The 18242-nt window shown below is 39.3% G+C and overlaps 1 protein-coding gene across 1 annotated transcript in view; it reads right to left on the bottom strand.

Annotated features, from left to right (window-relative positions):
• Window positions 1-1395: 1395 nt before the first annotated feature.
• KIFBP (kinesin family binding protein) overlaps window positions 1396-18242 on the bottom strand; it is a 34548-nt gene continuing 17701 nt past the window's right edge. The window contains exons 3-7 of the mRNA XM_002913731.4: window positions 14600-14679; window positions 14100-14283; window positions 11486-11567; window positions 6743-6858; window positions 1396-2859 (exon numbers count right to left, since the gene is read on the bottom strand). Coding sequence (XP_002913777.1) covers window positions 1984-2859; window positions 6743-6858; window positions 11486-11567; window positions 14100-14283; window positions 14600-14679 — 1338 coding nt within the window. The 3' untranslated portion in view covers window positions 1396-1983. The remainder of the gene's footprint in view (window positions 2860-6742; window positions 6859-11485; window positions 11568-14099; window positions 14284-14599; window positions 14680-18242) is intronic.

The following is an 18242-nucleotide window of genomic DNA, read 5'->3' as shown; positions in this document are numbered from 1 at the left end:
CCTTCTCCTTCTCTACAAAGCCTTCTCCATCTGGACTCGCTATCCCTGCCCGACTCCATCCCCTTCCACAGCCCTCGTCTGCTGCAGCCACACTGGCCTCTCCTATCTCTCAAATGCCTAATTCCTTCCTAAACTTGTTCCAGCCTGAGTGCCTAGCACTCTCTGGAATATTCTACCAAAGCATCTTTACTGCCTTTTTCCCCCATTTAGTTCTCAAGGTCACCTACATTTTTAGAGGTCTCTCCAGATCACTATAGCCAAATCAGGTGCCCCCTTAATGTTCACCGTATCACTCTGCTTCCTTCCTTGACAGCACTCGTGACCTGAAATCACTTTGCTCATTTGTCCTCTTGCTTCACGAGAGCAGGACCTTGTCGATCCTGTTCATCACGGTGTCCTTTATGCTTAGAAAAGTGAGAACAGGGGCGCCTGGGTGGCTCAGTCAGTTAAGCATCTGCCTTCAGCTCAGGTCATGATCCCAGGGTCCTGGGGTCGAGCCCCACATCCAGCTCCCTGCTGGGTGGGGAGCCTGTTTCTCCCTCTCCCTCTACTGTTCCCCCTGCTTGTGCTCTCTTGCTTTCTCTGTCAAATAAATAAATAAAATCTTAAAAAAAAAAAGTGAGAACAGTACCTGACCCACAGTAGACATTTAATAATCAATATTAAATACTGAGTGAGTTATACATTGCTGTTATACTCAGGGTTTTTTTCCTGAAAAATTGATCTCACAGGAAAAGCAAGATGTTTATCACATATATATGTTACAGAATCTTAGAGTCGACTGAGTCCTAGGCTTTCTGAAGCAAATTAATAGGCAAGCCAACATACGGAGCTATCTTCTGTATCGAATCTCACAACTGATCTTGACTTTTGTGCTTCATAGGGATTCCATTTCAATTCTTCATTTCTTGAAATGACTAACATATATTAACTATGTTATTCTGAATTACATATCCTTTTTCAGCAGTGCTTCAAGGTTTATAAATATACCAAAATGCTCTCATAAGAAACTGAGTCAGGGGCGCCTGGGTGGCTCAGTCGGTTAAGCACCTGCCTTCAGCTCAGGTCATGATCCCGGGGTCCTGGGATTGAGCCCCACATCAGGCTCCCTGCTCAGCAGGAAGCCTGTTTCTCCCTCTCCCCGTGCCCCTCCCCCTCTTTGTGCTCTCTCTCTCTCTCTCTCGCTCTCAAATGAATAAATAAAATCTATTAAAAAAAAGAAAGAAAAGAAAGAAACTCAGCCAATAAGATTTTTCTGGCACAGAGACTATCTCAAATACTTCTTCAATGAATGAAGTTTTAATGTTTTTTAACCGTGCAATGATGCCAAAGAAATATTTCTCTCTGGCTTCAAGTAGAGTAATATCTTTGAGGAGTCAAAAATAAAACTAATTCTTACAAGAAAACAAAAGAGTAAGTGGAAGCTTTTATTAGTGAAACAAGTCAATTTATCTTCTTTCCAACAAGCCCTTTTCCTCTATAAATGAGACAAACTACTTTACAGTACTTTACGACAACATAACTTAGTTTTTTGATGTTTTCAGAAAAGGAGCGATTTCTCTGGGAATTAGGAAAGTAAGTATTTTGGGAAGAAGAATTACAGGAAGTTACTTCTCAATTAACAGGCTTGTCTACCAGGTACGTAACTCCAGAACTGTTCCTCTTAACAACTCTATCAAGTACTAAGCCAACAAAGAACCTGCCTTTAGAAACCGAGGCAGGAAAGGTTTCTACTTAAATAGGAAACAAGCAATCGAACATACCAATCACATGTCACCTTAACAAGGCAATTTACATAATTAGGTATAAATTATCTTTATGTTGATTAAGGTCCTAGCAAAGAAAAACTGGTCTGTTATGTCGAGTTCAAACTGCACTCATCTGGCTATAAAGGTAAACATCACAATGGAATGGGGCCTGTTCGACTAAGGGGAAAAACTCTCCTCAATATTGCACATTTTCTTTCATTAAAAACAAGGATTATTAAGTCAAGGCCATCTTGGTTCTGAATCTCTCCATTTTTGTTGGAAGAAGACTCACCATCTCTTTACTAAGTTCTAACTCAACTTCTATTTCCTGGGCAGCCTCAGGGTGCTTTTCACAGTAATCAACAATAAATTTGTAATGTTCCAATGATGTTGCCAAATTTTCTAGCTCTTTCTTGGGATCTGCAGTGATGATTTTGCCATAGAGACGGGCAACTCGAAACTTAGCTAACATGGCAGGGCGAAGAACATCTTCCCCTATATGCTCAGGAAAGACTTTATTTGGGTCTCTCAGGGAGTCTAAGAAGAGCTGGTAGTACTTCAACGCTGACTTATTGAGATTATTTATTTTTTTTACAATGTGTGAATCGGGGTCCCTCAGCTTGTCAGCAATGGCAACCTTCAAATCCATCATATCATAGTATGCATGTGCAATCTCAAACTGAATCTGCCTGTTGACCAACAGGTAATACTGCGGATTCAGGTCCACGATGAGGGGCTCTAGCATGGCTATTCTACGTTTATGCATCTTGCACCGTCTCTCCATATCGGTTTCAAAGAAGGCAAGCACCTTAAACAGAGCACTGTGGTCTTGGACAACTTCGATATGGTCAGTGACATAACCATCAATCTGAAAGAACTCTTTTGCCTCAAAGACATAGTGTTGACCCAGTAAGAAAAGTTCTCTGGCTTCTTCAAAATCTAAAGGTCTCAGATAGCTCACTTTCTCTTCCACTGCAGAGATGGCATCACACAGCTCACCGGTTCCAAACTGCACAGCTTTTTTCCTCACCCTTTCTTCCTCATCTAGTTCTTTTTTCCTTAAAGCTCTAAGTTCAGATTGTTTATCAAGGTCGAGCTCTCCTATGTTGTCCTGAAAGAAAAAAGTAAATTATGGTGAGGTGGGACAGTGATCTCCTGCTGTCCAATAACATTATGGCAAACTTAAGAGGAGAGAAAAGAAAGCCCTCTTTCTCAGCTGGGTTTATGGAGGTTCCATAATCTTACACATCTTTTAAAACTTCTTTCTTCTAACTATATTTCAATTGTATTAAAAATGTAAGAAATAGGAAAAGGTATTTAAATCAAATAAGCTGCTTATATATGACTTTCCTATTTGGGGAACTAAAACTCATTTATAGTTGCTCCTTCAGGTAAGATAATTGCATATGAAAGAACATTAGAGATTGTGAAACATTATACACATGTAATATATATAATATTAGTAGCTTAATATTAGAGTAAGACTGTAATCTGCATCCTAAAAATATTGCACAGAGATGCCATTAAGATTAATGATGTGATGTTTATGCTAGAAGTTATTTAGTGAAATACAGAGAAATGTCCTAGGTCTCAAAGACACTAAAGTGAAGACACAGTTAAATCTACCATCAAAGTTATCTCCCCCTACCTCTCAGGGCAAAAAAAAAAAAAAAAAAGAAAAAGAAAAGAAAAGAAAAAGAAAAAGAAAAAGAAAAAAGAAAGGTAAAATGGTTTAAAAAATAGACTAAGCTCAGGGTGCCTGGGTGGCTCAGTTGGTTAAGCGTCCTACTCTTGGTTTCAGCTGAGGTCATGATCTCATGGGTCCTGGGATCAAGCCCTGTGGCAGGCTCCTCACTCAGCACAAAGTCTGCTTGAGATTCTCTCTCTTTCTCCCTCTGCCCCTTCTCCCATTCACACTCCTGCTCCCTCTCTCAAATAAATAAATCTTAAAAATAAATAAATAAATAAATAAATAAATAAATAAATAAATAAATAAAAAGACTAAGCTCATCTTCCTCTTCCTGGCCAATAAAACTGAACATCAGCTCCCTCTATGCTTCACTCCTAAGCCTTTTCTTCCTGCCACTCAACACCGGCTCCAGATCTGCACTGTTCAAAACACGAGCCACTGGCCACGTGGGTGACTCCTGGGCACCGGAAATGCAGCAAGTTCAAACCGAGATGTGGGCTGTATTTACAACATATACACCCAATTTCTAAGATTTAATTCAGAAATAATTTTAAATCTCTTTAATACTGATATTTTATTTTAAAATACTAATTAATATTTTGATATTAATATTTTAAAATTGATGACAATTTTAAAAAAATATAATCTGGGTTTAAAAAGTATAAAGTTAATTCACCCTTTTTCCTTTTCTAATGTGGCCATTAGAAAATTAAAAATTAGATACATGGCTGGTTTTCTATTTTTTTTTCTTTTTTTAAAGATCTTATTTATTTATTTGACAGAGATAGAGACAGCCAGTGAGAGAGGGGACACAAGCAGGGGGAGCGGGAGAGGAAGAAGCAGGCTCACAGCAGAGGAGTGATGTGGGGCTCGATCCCAGAACGCCGGGACCATGCCCTGAGCCGAAGGCAGACGCTTAACCGCTGTGCCACCCAGGCGCCCCTGGTTTTCTGTTTCTACTGAACTGCACTGCCCTACAGGTGATTGTGTCCATACCCACGGCGGCAACTGTCAGCCATGGGAGGATGACTCACAAACACCCAGCGAGAGCCCACACCTTTTCTCAAGCTCCAGATCCATAACCACGGCTCCCTGTATGAGCTCTGCTCTAAGGACACTCAAGGGCTCCTCGTCTGTAGAATGTCCACAGTGAACTCCTCTTCCTCTTCAGCTGTTTCCTACGCTAGTGCTGTTTTAGTGAAGAGGCCTCCATCAGTCTGGACAGCCAACAACCTAGGAACCATCCTTGAGATGTCCCTCCCCTCTCCCCTTTACCCTGCACTTTTAATCTATCACCAAGTCTTCTACATTTTGCTTCCCAAATACCTCTGGAATCCATTCTTTCCTCTTCCATCTCTTCTGCCACATCCTAGACCAAGCTCCCTTCACATCCCACCTGGACTGTTCCAGTGGTCTTCGAACTAATCTCCCTCCTCTACTGTTGCTTCCCCTCAGTTCATTCTCCATTCTGCCACCTAAGCGATTGTTCCAAAACCCATCAAGCCTTCCAGTCCTCGAAGGCCCTGCTTGTTTCAGCCCCTTTCTAACTCTATCTTACATCAGGTGCTCTCCCACTCCGCTCCCACAGGCCTTTGTTCCATCCCATCTAATACCATGCTCCCTGTGCCCCAGAACATACTGCTTCAGCTCGCTGGAATGCTGAGCCTTCTTTTCTCCAGTCTACCTAATTCTTACTCATTCCCAGAGCGTCCTTCACATGTTACTTCCTCCTGTATGTCCTCCAGCATGTATCTCTCCCTTTGTGGAACTTACCAAAGTTGCACTTTTACATGAAGTAAAACCCCAAGTCTACTCTTCTTCCTCCTAGGACCATGACTAGCATAGAGCTCAAATAAATGTGTGTAGGTTTCTTAAGCTTGAATTGAAGAAGGCTTTTCAGGTAAACAGATAATCAAAGTATGAAATTAAAGTAACAAAGTCAGATTAAGAAAAATCTGAGTAATTTAAGGGCAGGCAACTATTGAAGGTAGTTTCAAGTCATCAGGTGGTAAGTTCTGGTGCTCAATCTGGAAAACATCAACTAAGTGAAGGGTATGAGTCAGACAGTGTAGTTTGCTTGGCACAATTACTGCAAATGCAAGCCCTAAGTCCCCCAAATCTTATTTACTTACTTGCTTCCCGGCTGCTTGCTTATTTACGTTAGTTAGTAGCTTTATCTTTCCCGGCTACTTTCTGCGCAGAAGAAAGCTGACAGCTTTTCCTGGCTCCAGCTTCTCTAGACATAAAACCCCCTAGTTCTCCCTGCTTCCTTTCTTTTCCAAATACGCCTCACCTTTACCCTCTACTTCTAAAATGCTCTCGTCCTTGCATGATACGTGCTTCTGGGGTTTTGTGATTTATTTGGTTTTATTTTTTTTTAGTAGTTTCATAGGTTCTATATTATCACTAGTAAAAATTACTGTATTTTAATGTATGCATGCATAAAAAGAAAAAAAAGCATAACTTCTCCAGGAAAGTTTTCTATGTATCTATGTTTAGTATACTGCATCCAAATGATTTACTTTCCTCCTTAGTGGTTAGAAACTAGGATTCAGTATGGATTAGTAATGATGATGATGACCATGAACATTTACGGAAGACTTAGTAGGTCTAGGGCACTTTTCTGAGCCCTCTGCATATATTTTAATTTAACTCTGACAACAACATTATTAGGCAAATACCATTATCATTTCCATCTCTTTTGTGAGAAAATTGAGACAAAGAGAGATTAAGTAAATTGCCACAAACATACAACTATAAACTGGCAGGGCTATTTCCAGATATATATGGTTACAAAATAAATATAAATATATATACTGTATAAAGTATATAATGGTTAGATTGCTTATAGTCTAAAGAGGTGAAGGGAAAAGATAAGAATGTGAACAGATAATATAAAGCAAAATCTAAGTGATTTAGGACAGGCAAGGAAAGTTCTATGCGGTTTAAAGAAAGGAAATGATATCTGTAGGCTATGAAGAATTACACACTGAACAATTAATATACTGAGACCCTACTGTGCCTGGAGATAATGATACACTATGAATATGATGTAGCCCCCACCGCTCAAGGAATTTATATTCTATCCAAAGGAAAGTCTATAAGGAAGAAGTGGTATTTGAGATGGACCTTAAACAAGTAAGATTCTAAAAGGCAGAGATGGGAGAGCAAGAAATATTTGAGAGCATTCTGCATGCCTTGCATAATAGACATGTAGCGAGCCCAACGAGCATAATTCCCATTTTAAGCTTTTACTTCCATCCTGCTTCTTTAAGAAAGAAAAGGCAAGTTCTGACTACTTTACCTGCATGGAAAGCTGGGCATTCTGCAGGAGAGTCAAACAATACTTGATCCAGCATCTTGCTATTTCTCCTTTTCTTTGATGATAAAGCTCTGGTACATCTCCTTCAGCTTCAGTAGCTAAAATCACACAACGTTATTTGTCTTAGTTAACGGTCACAATCGCAATTTTCTTTGTGTACCATGTTCTTTTTATAGCACTTTTTCCTGAATTTAAGAGTAATAGATTCTCACTGAAGCAGTAGGGAAAAACCCACCCAAAATTCCTACCACCTAGAGGCACTCACTGCTATTATTTTTGTAGATTTCTTTCTAGTTTTTTCTTATGTGTTATCTGTCGGTAAAAACTAGGGTCACAACATATATACTCAATTTTGAATATAGGTTTTTCTTTATATATTATACCACTAACACTTTACCCATATCATTATCAACTCTTTAACATTTTTAAGTACAGCATTATATACAATTAAATAGATGTTCCCTGCTTTATATAACCATTCTAATTCTGCTGTTTCCACTTCTTCTATAAAAGACAAGTTTAAAGAAAAAGATCTCTGTGCATAAATCTGTGCAGATTTTGGATTCTTTCCTTAGGACAGACTCCTAGAAGGAGAAAGGTCAAAGTTTACACCATTTAAATGTTCCTAATATATACTGCCATATTACTTTGAACAAGTACTCTAACCAACAATATATGGGGCTGCTCAATGAAAGCAGTGGGCAGTCATTTTTTTAGCTTTCTATTTCATTTCTTTCTTTTTTTTTTAAGATTTTATTTATTTGAGAGAGAGAGACAGAGATAGCGAGAGAGAGCATGAGTGGGGAGGAGAGGGAGAAGCAGACTCCCCACTGAGCACGGAGCCCAATGTGGGGCTTGATCCCAGGACCCGAGATCATGACCGGAGCCAAAAGCAGATGCTTAACCGACTGAGCCACCTAGGCGTCCCATTAGCTTTCTATTTTAAAGAGTAAAAATGATAACTCACTAGTTTAGTTTATAAATTTTTTTGGATGAGTGCCTTTTAGATTCCAACCAATCTACAACTAACAACCGAAAAAAGGGAAAAACCAATTATTTAATTCATTAATGTATATTTCCTTAACTCTTCATAGTCTCTATTCTTCTGATTCACAATGATAAAGAAATTTGTGACAAAACCTGTTAAATGACTCAAATATGTTTTTTTGAAATATAATCGACATATAACATTATATTAGTTTCAGGTGTACAACATAATGATTTGCTATTTGTATGTATTGTGAAATGATCACAATAAGTCTAGTTAATGTCTATCATCAAGCATAGTTACAAAATTCTTTTTTTGTGATAAGAACTGTTAAGACCTATTCTTAGCAAATTTCAAATATGCGACACAGTATTATTAACTACAGTCAATAACTGAAAGTTCGTACACTTTGACTCCCTTCACACCCAACCCCCACATTGGTAACCACCAATCTGTTCTCTGTATCTAGGAGTTTGGTTTTCTTGTTTTGTTTTTTTAGATTCCACATATAAGTGATACCATATGGTATTTGTCTTTCTGATTTATTTTACTTAGCGTAATGCCCTCAGTTATCATAAATGGCAAGATTTCATTTTTTCTCCCCTCCAAACCACTGTAATAGCGAACCTTCCCCCCCCCTTTCCAAGAAATAATTTTCAGCCCTACTAAGAATGCATGCCTTGCCTTGGGGCACCTGGCTGGCTCAGTCAGTACAGCATGCCACTCCTGATCTCAGGGTCATGAGTTCAAGCTCCACACTGGGCGTAGTGCTTACTTAAAGAGAGAGAGAGAATGCATGCCTTAGGTATTTCAAGCATCTTAGCAGAAACTAATGTCCATTATCATGATGTTCACAGACTTGTTCCCAAACTTAATACTGTGAGTTTGATTTTACCTGTCCTTATTTCTAAGCCTCCAAGTTTGTTGAGTCCCCTACCAGCAGAGGTCAGAGACGGGGTAGGGAAGGGTCAGATCAGTGGTTATTGGGTTTGAATGCCAGCCCTGCCCCTTATCTGTGTGACACTGGGCCAGTTGTTCAACCTGTCTGAGCTTCAGTGTCTCCATTTGTCATGTATAGATAGTAACAGTGACAGTCTGATAATGTAGCCATGGGCATTTAATGAGATAATGTCCACAAAGACTGAGGACAGGATCTGGTATGTAGATGTTCATTATTAATCAAACTGGATTAATAAAATCCAGTCTAAAAACCTGTGTGAACCTTAGAGTATCTATAATTAAGATAGGAATTCTCTAATTCGTATCTATACATGGATCCTTGGGAGTTAGTTGAAAGCAGTTTCACCTTAATTGTTTAAACATTTGCTTTTATCACCTTACCCAGGCTGTGGTCTCTGTTAAGAAACAGTGTCGGGAAGCTTGGCTGGCTCAGTCGGTTAAGTGACCAACTCTTGATTTTAGCTCAGGTCATGATCTCAGGGTCATGAGATCAAGCCCCGCAGCTGAGCGTGGAGCCTGCTTAAGATTCTTTCTCTTGGCGTGCCTGGGTGGCTCAGTCCGTTAAGCGTCTGCCTTCAGCTCAAGTCATGATCTCAAGGTCCTGGGATTGAGCCCCGCATTGGGCCCCCTGCTCAGTGGGGAGTCTGCTTCTCCCTCTGCCCCTCACTCTGCTCCTGCTCTCACTCTCTTGCTCTTTCTCCCTCTCAAATAAATAAATCTTTAAAAAAAAATAATAAGATTTATTTATTTATTTATTTATTTAGAGAGAGAGTGCGCAGGTGCAAGCAGGGAGAGGGGCAGAGTGAGAGGGAGAGACTCTCAAGCAGACTCCCTGCTGAGTGGGGAGCCCAACACTGGGCTTGATCCCATGACCCTGGGATCATGACCTGAGCCAAAGGTAGACACTTAACCAAATGAGCCATCCAGGCGCCCCATGTAAATGTATTTTCTCTTCCTTATGATTTTCCTAACACTTTCTTTTATCTGGCTTATTTCATTGTCAGAATAGAGTATTAAGACATACAACATACAAAATATGTGTTGTTTATTATGGTAAGGCATCTAGTCCACAGTAAGCTTAGTAATTAAGTTTTGGGGAGCCAAAATTTATACATGGATTTTTTTTTTTAAAGATTTTATTTATTTATTTGACAGAGATAGAGACAGCCAGCGAGAGAGGGAACACAAGCAGGGGGAGTGGGAGAGAAAGAAGCAGGCTCACAGCAGAGGAGCCTGATGTGGGGCTTGATCCCATAACGCCGGGATCACGCCCTGAGCCGAAGGCAGACGCTTAACCGCTGTGCCACCCAGGCGCCCCATCCATGGATTTTTAACTACACAGGGGATAGGCACCCCTAACCTCCCCCACACATTATTCAAGGATCAACTATATATTAGTTTCATATGCACAACATAATGATTTGATATCTGTATATATTATAAAATGATCATCACAGTAAGTCTAGTTAATATTCATGACCATACACAGTTCAAAGATATACCCTCTTAGCAATGTTCAAATACGCAATACAGTATTAACTATAATCACCATGCTGCGCATTACATCCCACAACTGAATTATAACTGCAAGTTTATACCTTCTGCTAAAAAAGGTTTTTTCTCTTTTTTTTCTGAATAATAATCCATTGTACATATACACCATATTTTCTTTATCTACTCATCCATCAACGGACACTTAAGTTGTTTTTGTTTCTTGGAGACTGTGAATAATACTGTAATAAACACGGGGTGCATGTATCTTTTTGAATTAGTGTTTTCTTTTTCTCTGGGTAAATACCCAGAAGTGGAATTACTGAACTGTATGTTATTTCTATTTTTAATTTTTTGAGGAACCTCCACATTGTTTTCCACAGTGGTTGTACCAATTTACATTCCCACAAACAGCGCGTGAGGATTCCCTTTTCTTCACATCCTCACCAACACTTGTTATTTCTTATCTTTTTCATTAAAGCCATTCTCACAAATATGAGAAGATAGCTCACTGTGGTTTTGATTTTCTCAAATATACATGTTAACTGTGATTTTTAAGACTAAATAAAACACTATAATTAAACTAGACATTTGGACACATCACTTATGCAGTATTCCAACCAAAAATGTGTCATCTGATTCTTAGCTTAAGGAGACATCAATTGATGGAAATCTAATGTAACAACTGGCTTATATTTTTCAAAAATGTCTACATGATGAAAGAGAAAGAATGGCTGGAGAACTGTTCCAGATTAAAGGACAGTAAAGAGGTGTGAGAATTAAATGCAGTATGAAATCATGAATTGGATACTCTAGTACTAGAAAGGACATTACGGGGATAATTAATGAAACAGAAATACGCATTATATGGTGCACTGGGTATTATACGCAACTAATGAAGCATCGAACTTTCCATCGGAATCCGGGGATGTACTGTATGGTGACTAACATAATAAAAAGAATCATTAAAAAAAAAGGAAATATGCATTATAGATGAGAGAATTGTATCAATGTTACATTTCCTGTTCTATGATTATGTAAGAAAATATTCTTAGGAAATATACACTAAAGTATTAAAGGGGTAAAGGAGCCTAATGTATCCAATCTTCTCTCAAATGCTTCTGAAGAAAAAAAAACGTGATTGCAAATGAGGCAATTATTAAAAGTCTGTGAATTGAGAAGGGCTACAGTAGTTCTCTGTTCTGTTCTTGAATTTTCTAAAATTTAAAATGATTTCAAAATGCATTTTAAAAGCTGTGTAATAAAACATGCACATATGAACTTACTGTCTTCTGTTGAGATCTTTCCAGTTTGGCCAAAAATGACATTAGCAGCAGATAAACAGTGCCTGGCCTCCATAAAACATAGCTGTTGAGGAAATAAACAAGAATAAGTGCAATTATCACCCAGCCTTATTTGCAATTAACACTTACATAAAGTCTTCTAAGATGAGAAAAGCTATAAAATTAGGTAAAAACCACTAAGGAGACCCTGTATGGTTGCTGAACATTAAGAAGGTATGTAACATGTATTCTCTGGTTAAAAAGCTACCTCAAAGATTAAAATAAGAATACCCCCAAACTCTTAATAATAATCTTAACTGGCTGAGAGACAACTGCTGACTAACTGGCTGAGAGACAACTGCTCTCCTCAAGTTATCATTAAGTATAATTCAAGTATGACTATTCTCCTAGACTCAGCGTGCTTCAGACAGACCTTAGGTTCGGTCCACATAGCCAAAATGCCACGCGGGATAAATGTGTCCCCTGTCAGAGGGCTTGAAGATTTAATTTTCTGAGGTTTAGAGATCTCTCTATATATCCTACTTCAAAGGCAAAAAGGGTAAATATGGATAGGAAGAGACAGGAAGAGATTCCTGTCTTCTAGAATTTGGGGCATTTACATATAATGAACGAGGATTCCCACTAAGTTTTGAAGTTAACAGATTTCCACAGATGAACTTTATGGACTTGCTTTACCAACACACTCAAAGACTTCCCTAATTCAAATTTGGACATGGTAAAGTCCTCAAACTCTTGGAGAAGATCTCCTTGTTAATATAAACACTTTGCGTTTATCATGTTAAGTCACAGGACCAACCCAGCAAAAATACAAAGTCAAAGTCCAACTTTTAGTTGGAAGCCACCCTCATTAACTCAATGTCTAGTTCATATTAATAATACCTCACTTCATTGAGGAGATTTTTCGTGGTTGGCAATGACTTTAAAATCTTAGCACTAAATGTATCAGAAGCTTTAACTGTCCCTCTACGATCCCTTACCCATCATTATCATTGAGCTTTGCTCAGACTGGTTCCCTGTAAGCAACCACTGCTACAACAGTGAGTGCCCTGTGCCCTCTAGGTGGCTGGTAAATGTGGGACCTTAGCACCTGCCAGGTAGGGACACATCAAGTAGCAAAACCTCATCACTGGAACCACATGAAGATGAGAATGATATAAATGACAATTGCATTGTTTTAAAGAAAATGGTTCAAATCTCTGTTTGCAATGTAACTCAGCTAGTTGTAACAAAAACTTATAAAACATTTTGGTTTAAAAAAAAAAAGGCACAGGGTGGGGGAGGTACTCATGAAAATTACTGCATGCTCCACATAAGCAATGCTTAACAACTTTAAATTTTTTATTACACTTTAAATTAGTATCTAGATATCTTAGTACTATTAGTATCGATGGAGTTTTAAGTGTTAATTAAAATCACAGAGACTAAGTGGCTTTAAAGTTGCTAAACAAAACAAGTAAGGGGCCTTTGGAAGCCCTAAAAAAAGGCACCACAAGCAGAGGCACCAGGTAACTAACACTTGTGAAGATGAGCACGATGGAATGGATTCATGAGAGTCAGGCTGAACTGGATGCTCCAACAGACGCGACAGCGTTACTTACACGCTTGATCTTAGACCAAAGTCCTAGAAGCGATGCTGCAGCCACCACAGCCCTTTCTCGCCTGCTAATAGCTTTTCTGAATGAAATTCTGTGGGACAATACTTTAAACATAGGGCGCATTTACAGAACCAGCACTAACAAAAAGCTAGAAAGGATAAAGGCCCAGTAAGGATATGGCAGCAGGTAACCAGAGAGACTGAAAGAAGGAACTCTGATGAGCAAAGAATTATCAAAATTTCAGAGTGAATTAGAAATACAAATAAAAGTAGTTTCTATTGTTGAGTATCTTACTGAGGATTAATAGAAACTCTGGCTTGGAAAGGTGGCTGAAAAGGGTTTTAGCATTAAAACTTTTAGGGACTAAAGGAATAAATAGGTCAATTAAAAATATACCAACGTGATTCTGAATAACTATGATAAATTGAGAAGCTCAAGTTTTTTCCTGTGTAATCTTCCAGAAGTGTACCATAAAGAGCTACAACTCTGGAACTGAGCAGAGACATTTCCAAAAGAGCATAATTACCATGGACGAGTTCATTCTAAAGAATAACTGAAATGCATCACATGCTTTTATCGAAGCCCACATTTAACAGTCAACTTCCTCGGACAAATCCTCATAGCTACCAGATTACCACTGCACAAAGATAAAGCTGTAGCTATAAGATAAACTCTGCAATTTAAGGTAACATTTCACTAGAATAAATTGGTAGTGTTCTGTATCAGAAAAGAAATGGTCTAGGTAACCAACACGTAATTTTAGGGGCTAGCAGCATGTAAGACAATGACAAAATTCAGCACCTTACGATTCAAAAGGATTAATGCAACAAAAAGCTACAAAAGTCTAGTATACTGGCAAACTGGGCTGCATTTTTCTGTCCAGTTTACATCATAAAATACAAGCTACCTGTTTCTAAAAGATGCCATTTTCAAGGTACTCCTGGTTCTATTTTTATACACACTAGCAGTAACTTTGTTAGACAACTATTTGAGAAGCTTACCTTATTGATGTAAAATTGCGACAAGGTCGCAGCATTAATAGCCCACTCTAGAGGATGGTAGGCATTGTGCTCAAGCTGGCGTTTTAGGGTACTGTGACAGTAGTGAGCAGCCTTCTCGAACATTTCCATATGCTGGTAGACTTGAGCCAGGTAATAGAGGTTATGAGTATAAACCTTCTCAAATCTATGAAGAAAAAGTGAATGTTTGTATAATGGTTTACAATTTATAAGGAACTTTAATATAGCTTGGTCCTCCCACCAACCTTTTGAGTTGTGTATGGCTATTGTATCTGTCTGACAGATACGGAAAACGGAGCCTCACGTTTGAACAGGGTCACATATCTAGTAAGTGGCAAATGGACGTTTTTAAATCCATGTCAGAATCCACATTCTATAACTTTAGGAGTGTGTCAAAAGAGAAAACACTATACTTTTTGGAACAATCATCTTATCTATGCTATGTGGAATTGCCATGAGAGTGGGTTTCTGTACCTACTCACCTTTTTGATCTCTCTTGTTCAGCAAGTTTCTCTTCTTCAGGAAGAAAATGCTCAGTAGGATCAAGAGGAGGACTCCCAATCTACAATTAAGGAAAAACAAAACTAACATTTTAAACTATAAACACTAAGCGCCCTCCTCTGGAGAAACTGGAGAAATCAAGTTTTTAAAACCCAGTATACGATTTCATTTTTTACTAGTTAATTTTCATGTTACCCAAGAAGTAATTTTCTTTCTTTCTTTTTTAAAGATTTTATTTATTTATTTGTCAGAGAGAGAGAGACAGAGCACGAGCAGGGAAAACTGCGGGCAGAGGGAGAAGCGGGTTCCCCACTGCAAGGAGTCCAATGTGGGGCTCAATCCCAGGACTCTGGGATCATGATCTGAGCCAAAGACAGCCGCTTAACCAACTGAACCACCCAGGTGTCCCAAGAAGTAATTTTCTTAACCATAAAATTTTAAAGAGTCAAACAAATAAAAGGAGATTGTCTAGAAGCTCACAGTTGACAAATTTTGACTGCTGTGGGAGGTGAACCTCAAATACACTAAAAAAAGATCTACCAATTAGCCTTTAGAGATGCATAATTCTTTAAGTCTTAATTTTGTCTGGTAAAAAAACATCTTTTAAAAACCTACATAAGTGGGGCACCTGGCTGGTTCAGTTGGTAGAGCACTCGACTCTTGATCTGGGGGTTGTGAGTTTGAGCCCCATGTTGGGTGTAGAGATTACTTAAAAATATAATCTTAAAAAATAAAAAAAACCCTACATAATTATGATAAATAAAAAAGATATATTCATCCTTAGAGTAATAGTGTTCTAAACCGACCACTAGTAAAAATCAAATCAAAGTTTTAAATATTTGCTCTAATAACTTTTTTTTCAAGGGAACGAGAAAATATATAGATATACCCCCTTTAAATACAGAGGCAATAGGGGCGCCTGGGTGGCACAGCGGTTGGGCGTCTGCCTTGGGCTCAGGGCGTGATCCCGGCATTACGGGATCGAGCCCCACATCAGGCTCCTCCGCTATGAGCCTGGTTCTTCCTCTCCCACTCCCCCTGCTTGTGTTCCCTCTCTCACTGGCTGTCTCTATCTCTGTCAAATAAATAAATAAAATCTTTAAAAATAAATAAATAAATAAATAAATAAATACAGAGGCAATAAAATCAGTGATTCTATTGTGTAGGATAACCTTAGCCAAGTCACCCAATGTCTTGTGCTTCTGTTTTCTCATTGATAAAATTACCTCGTAAGATTGCTATGAGGATTGAATGAGTTAAATGTGTAAATCACGTATAATACTATCTCAAGCCCTCCGAAAGAGCACTACTGCCTCATCTACTTCTATGACGACAGACCAGTCTGCAAGACCAGCCTTGCTTTAAAGTGAATTTGCTAAACTTCAAATAGCAAAAATGCCTTCCATTTTTAAAAATGTGATCTTACATTCTGGATGTAAATGCTAAAAGTATCACAACTTGGGTTCCCAGAATTTACAGAAAGTAAAAATGACTAAGACAGGAAGCAAGGCCCAAGGCAAACACAACAGATAAGTAGTTCTTCCAAGATTTCAATAATTTTGAGGGCTGTTTATATGCTTACTCTTTAAAAAAAAAATATGCTTATTCTTTTTTTAATGAAGGGAATTAATCAATGTATTATCTTCTATACATACTTCACTGCTACGGCTACCACATGTCATATGTAACCCTAAGTCAAACCACTCTTCCCTGAACTAAAACACAGGTATAACTCAGTATAAAAAGTCTGATATGCTTCCATATTAATACTAAGTTTTAATGAAATATCATAGGTGTTTGGTATCTACACATTGCAGGGGGGGCAGAGAGAGACAGAGAGAGAGAGAGGGAATCTTTTTTTTTTTTTAAAGATTTTATTTATTTATTTGACAGAGATAGAGACAGCCAGTGAGAAAGGGAACACAANCTGATATGTTTCCATATTAATACTAAGTTTTAATGAAATATCATAGGTGTTTGGTATCTACACATTGCGGGGGGGGCAGAGAGAGACAGAGAGAGAGAGAGGGAATCTTTTTTTTTTTTTTTAAGATTTTATTTATTTATTTGACAGAGATAGAGACAGCCAGTGAGAAAGGGAACACAAGCAGGGGGAGTGGGAGAGGAAGAAGCAGGCTCATAGCGGAGGAGCCTGATGTGGGGCTCGATCCTGTAACGCCGGGATCACGCCCTGAGCCGAAGGCAGACGCTTAACCACTGTGCCACCCAGGCGCCCCGAGAGAGAGAATCTTAAGCAGACTCCATGTCAACTGCAGAGCCCAACTCAGGCTCAATCTCACAACCCTGAGATGACGACCTGAGCTGAAATCCACAGTCGGATGCTTAACTGACTGAGCCGCCCAGGCAGCCTGTATCTTCACATTTTAAACGAACAATTTCACATATAAGAGTGTGAGCTTAAAACCATGAAAGGAGGGTGTTCTATATAGATAGATGTTTCTGTGATTTGTCCCACATAACTGACCACCTAAGACCTGCACATACACAGGCAGGCTAATGTTTTTGAGACTCATGCTATATGAATAACCTTGGGACCCTGATGTCTGAAATATATTAGCTGGTCTCCAGATCAGAATTGGCCCTTTTTTTTTTTTTTTAAAGATTTTATTTATTTGACAGAGAGAGACAGCCAGCGAGAGAGGGAACACAAGCAGGGGGAGTGGGAGAGGAAGAACCAGGCTCATAGCGGAGGAGCCTGATGTGGGGTTCTATCCCGTAATGCCGGGATCATGCCCTGAGCCAAAGGCAGACGCTTAATGACTGAGCCACCCAGGTGCCCCTAGAATTGGCCCTTCTGTTCTGTTCTGTTCTACAAATCTTGTCTCTCATCCCCTCCTGCTCCAGGCTGGGCTGGCCCCCTGGAATGGAATCTGGAAGGGGAGGCAGAACACATAGCCCAGGCTCCTTGAAAATATAAAACAAGTTAACATAGAAATGCAACTCACTCCAAACTGCATGTAAGCCAACAACGTTTAACTTCAAACCCCGTCATTCGCCCTATAAATATGGCCGTTATGGGGACAGTCAGTTGGAAGCCTCACCTAAGGAGAGGACGCTCTACCCAGGCCTCTCCAACGGGACTCCAGCCCGGCTATTTCCATGGGGCTCCCCCAGCTACTGGGGCTGGATGTTCTAAGTACCCGATGTGATGTAATTTTGCCTTATTCTCATTTATTGCCTACTACTACCTTCATCCATGTATAGATTCCTTCCCTCTTCTGTTTCTATTAAGTTTCTACAATAATAATAAAACTTTCATTCCTTTTCAAAACCTAAACAGGGCTGTTGTGAATCTTTTTTTCTGAACAGAGAGTAACACTTCCATTTGGCTTCGTGGTGCTCTGCTCCTCTTAGGACGTCAGGAGGAAAGTTAAAAGACCAAGGTAGAAGCACCAGGACTTTTTAAATGTACATTCCAAAATTCCTTGGCCAGGGTTGTGGGGAGGGTGCCTTGGTGGCTCAGTCAGTTAGCGTCTGCTTTCTGCCTTCAGCTCAGGTCATGCTCTCAGAGTCCTGGGATCCAGCCCTCCACTGGGCTCCCTGCTCAGCAGGGAATGTGTTTCTCCCTCTTCCTCTGCCCCCACCCTACTCTACCCCCCCCCC

Source organism: Ailuropoda melanoleuca, chromosome 6 (genome assembly GCF_002007445.2).
Source record: "Ailuropoda melanoleuca isolate Jingjing chromosome 6, ASM200744v2, whole genome shotgun sequence".
NCBI lineage: Eukaryota > Metazoa > Chordata > Mammalia > Carnivora > Ursidae > Ailuropoda > Ailuropoda melanoleuca.
Note: the sequence above shows the minus strand (reverse complement) of the source record. Positions and strands in the feature narration are given on the sequence as shown.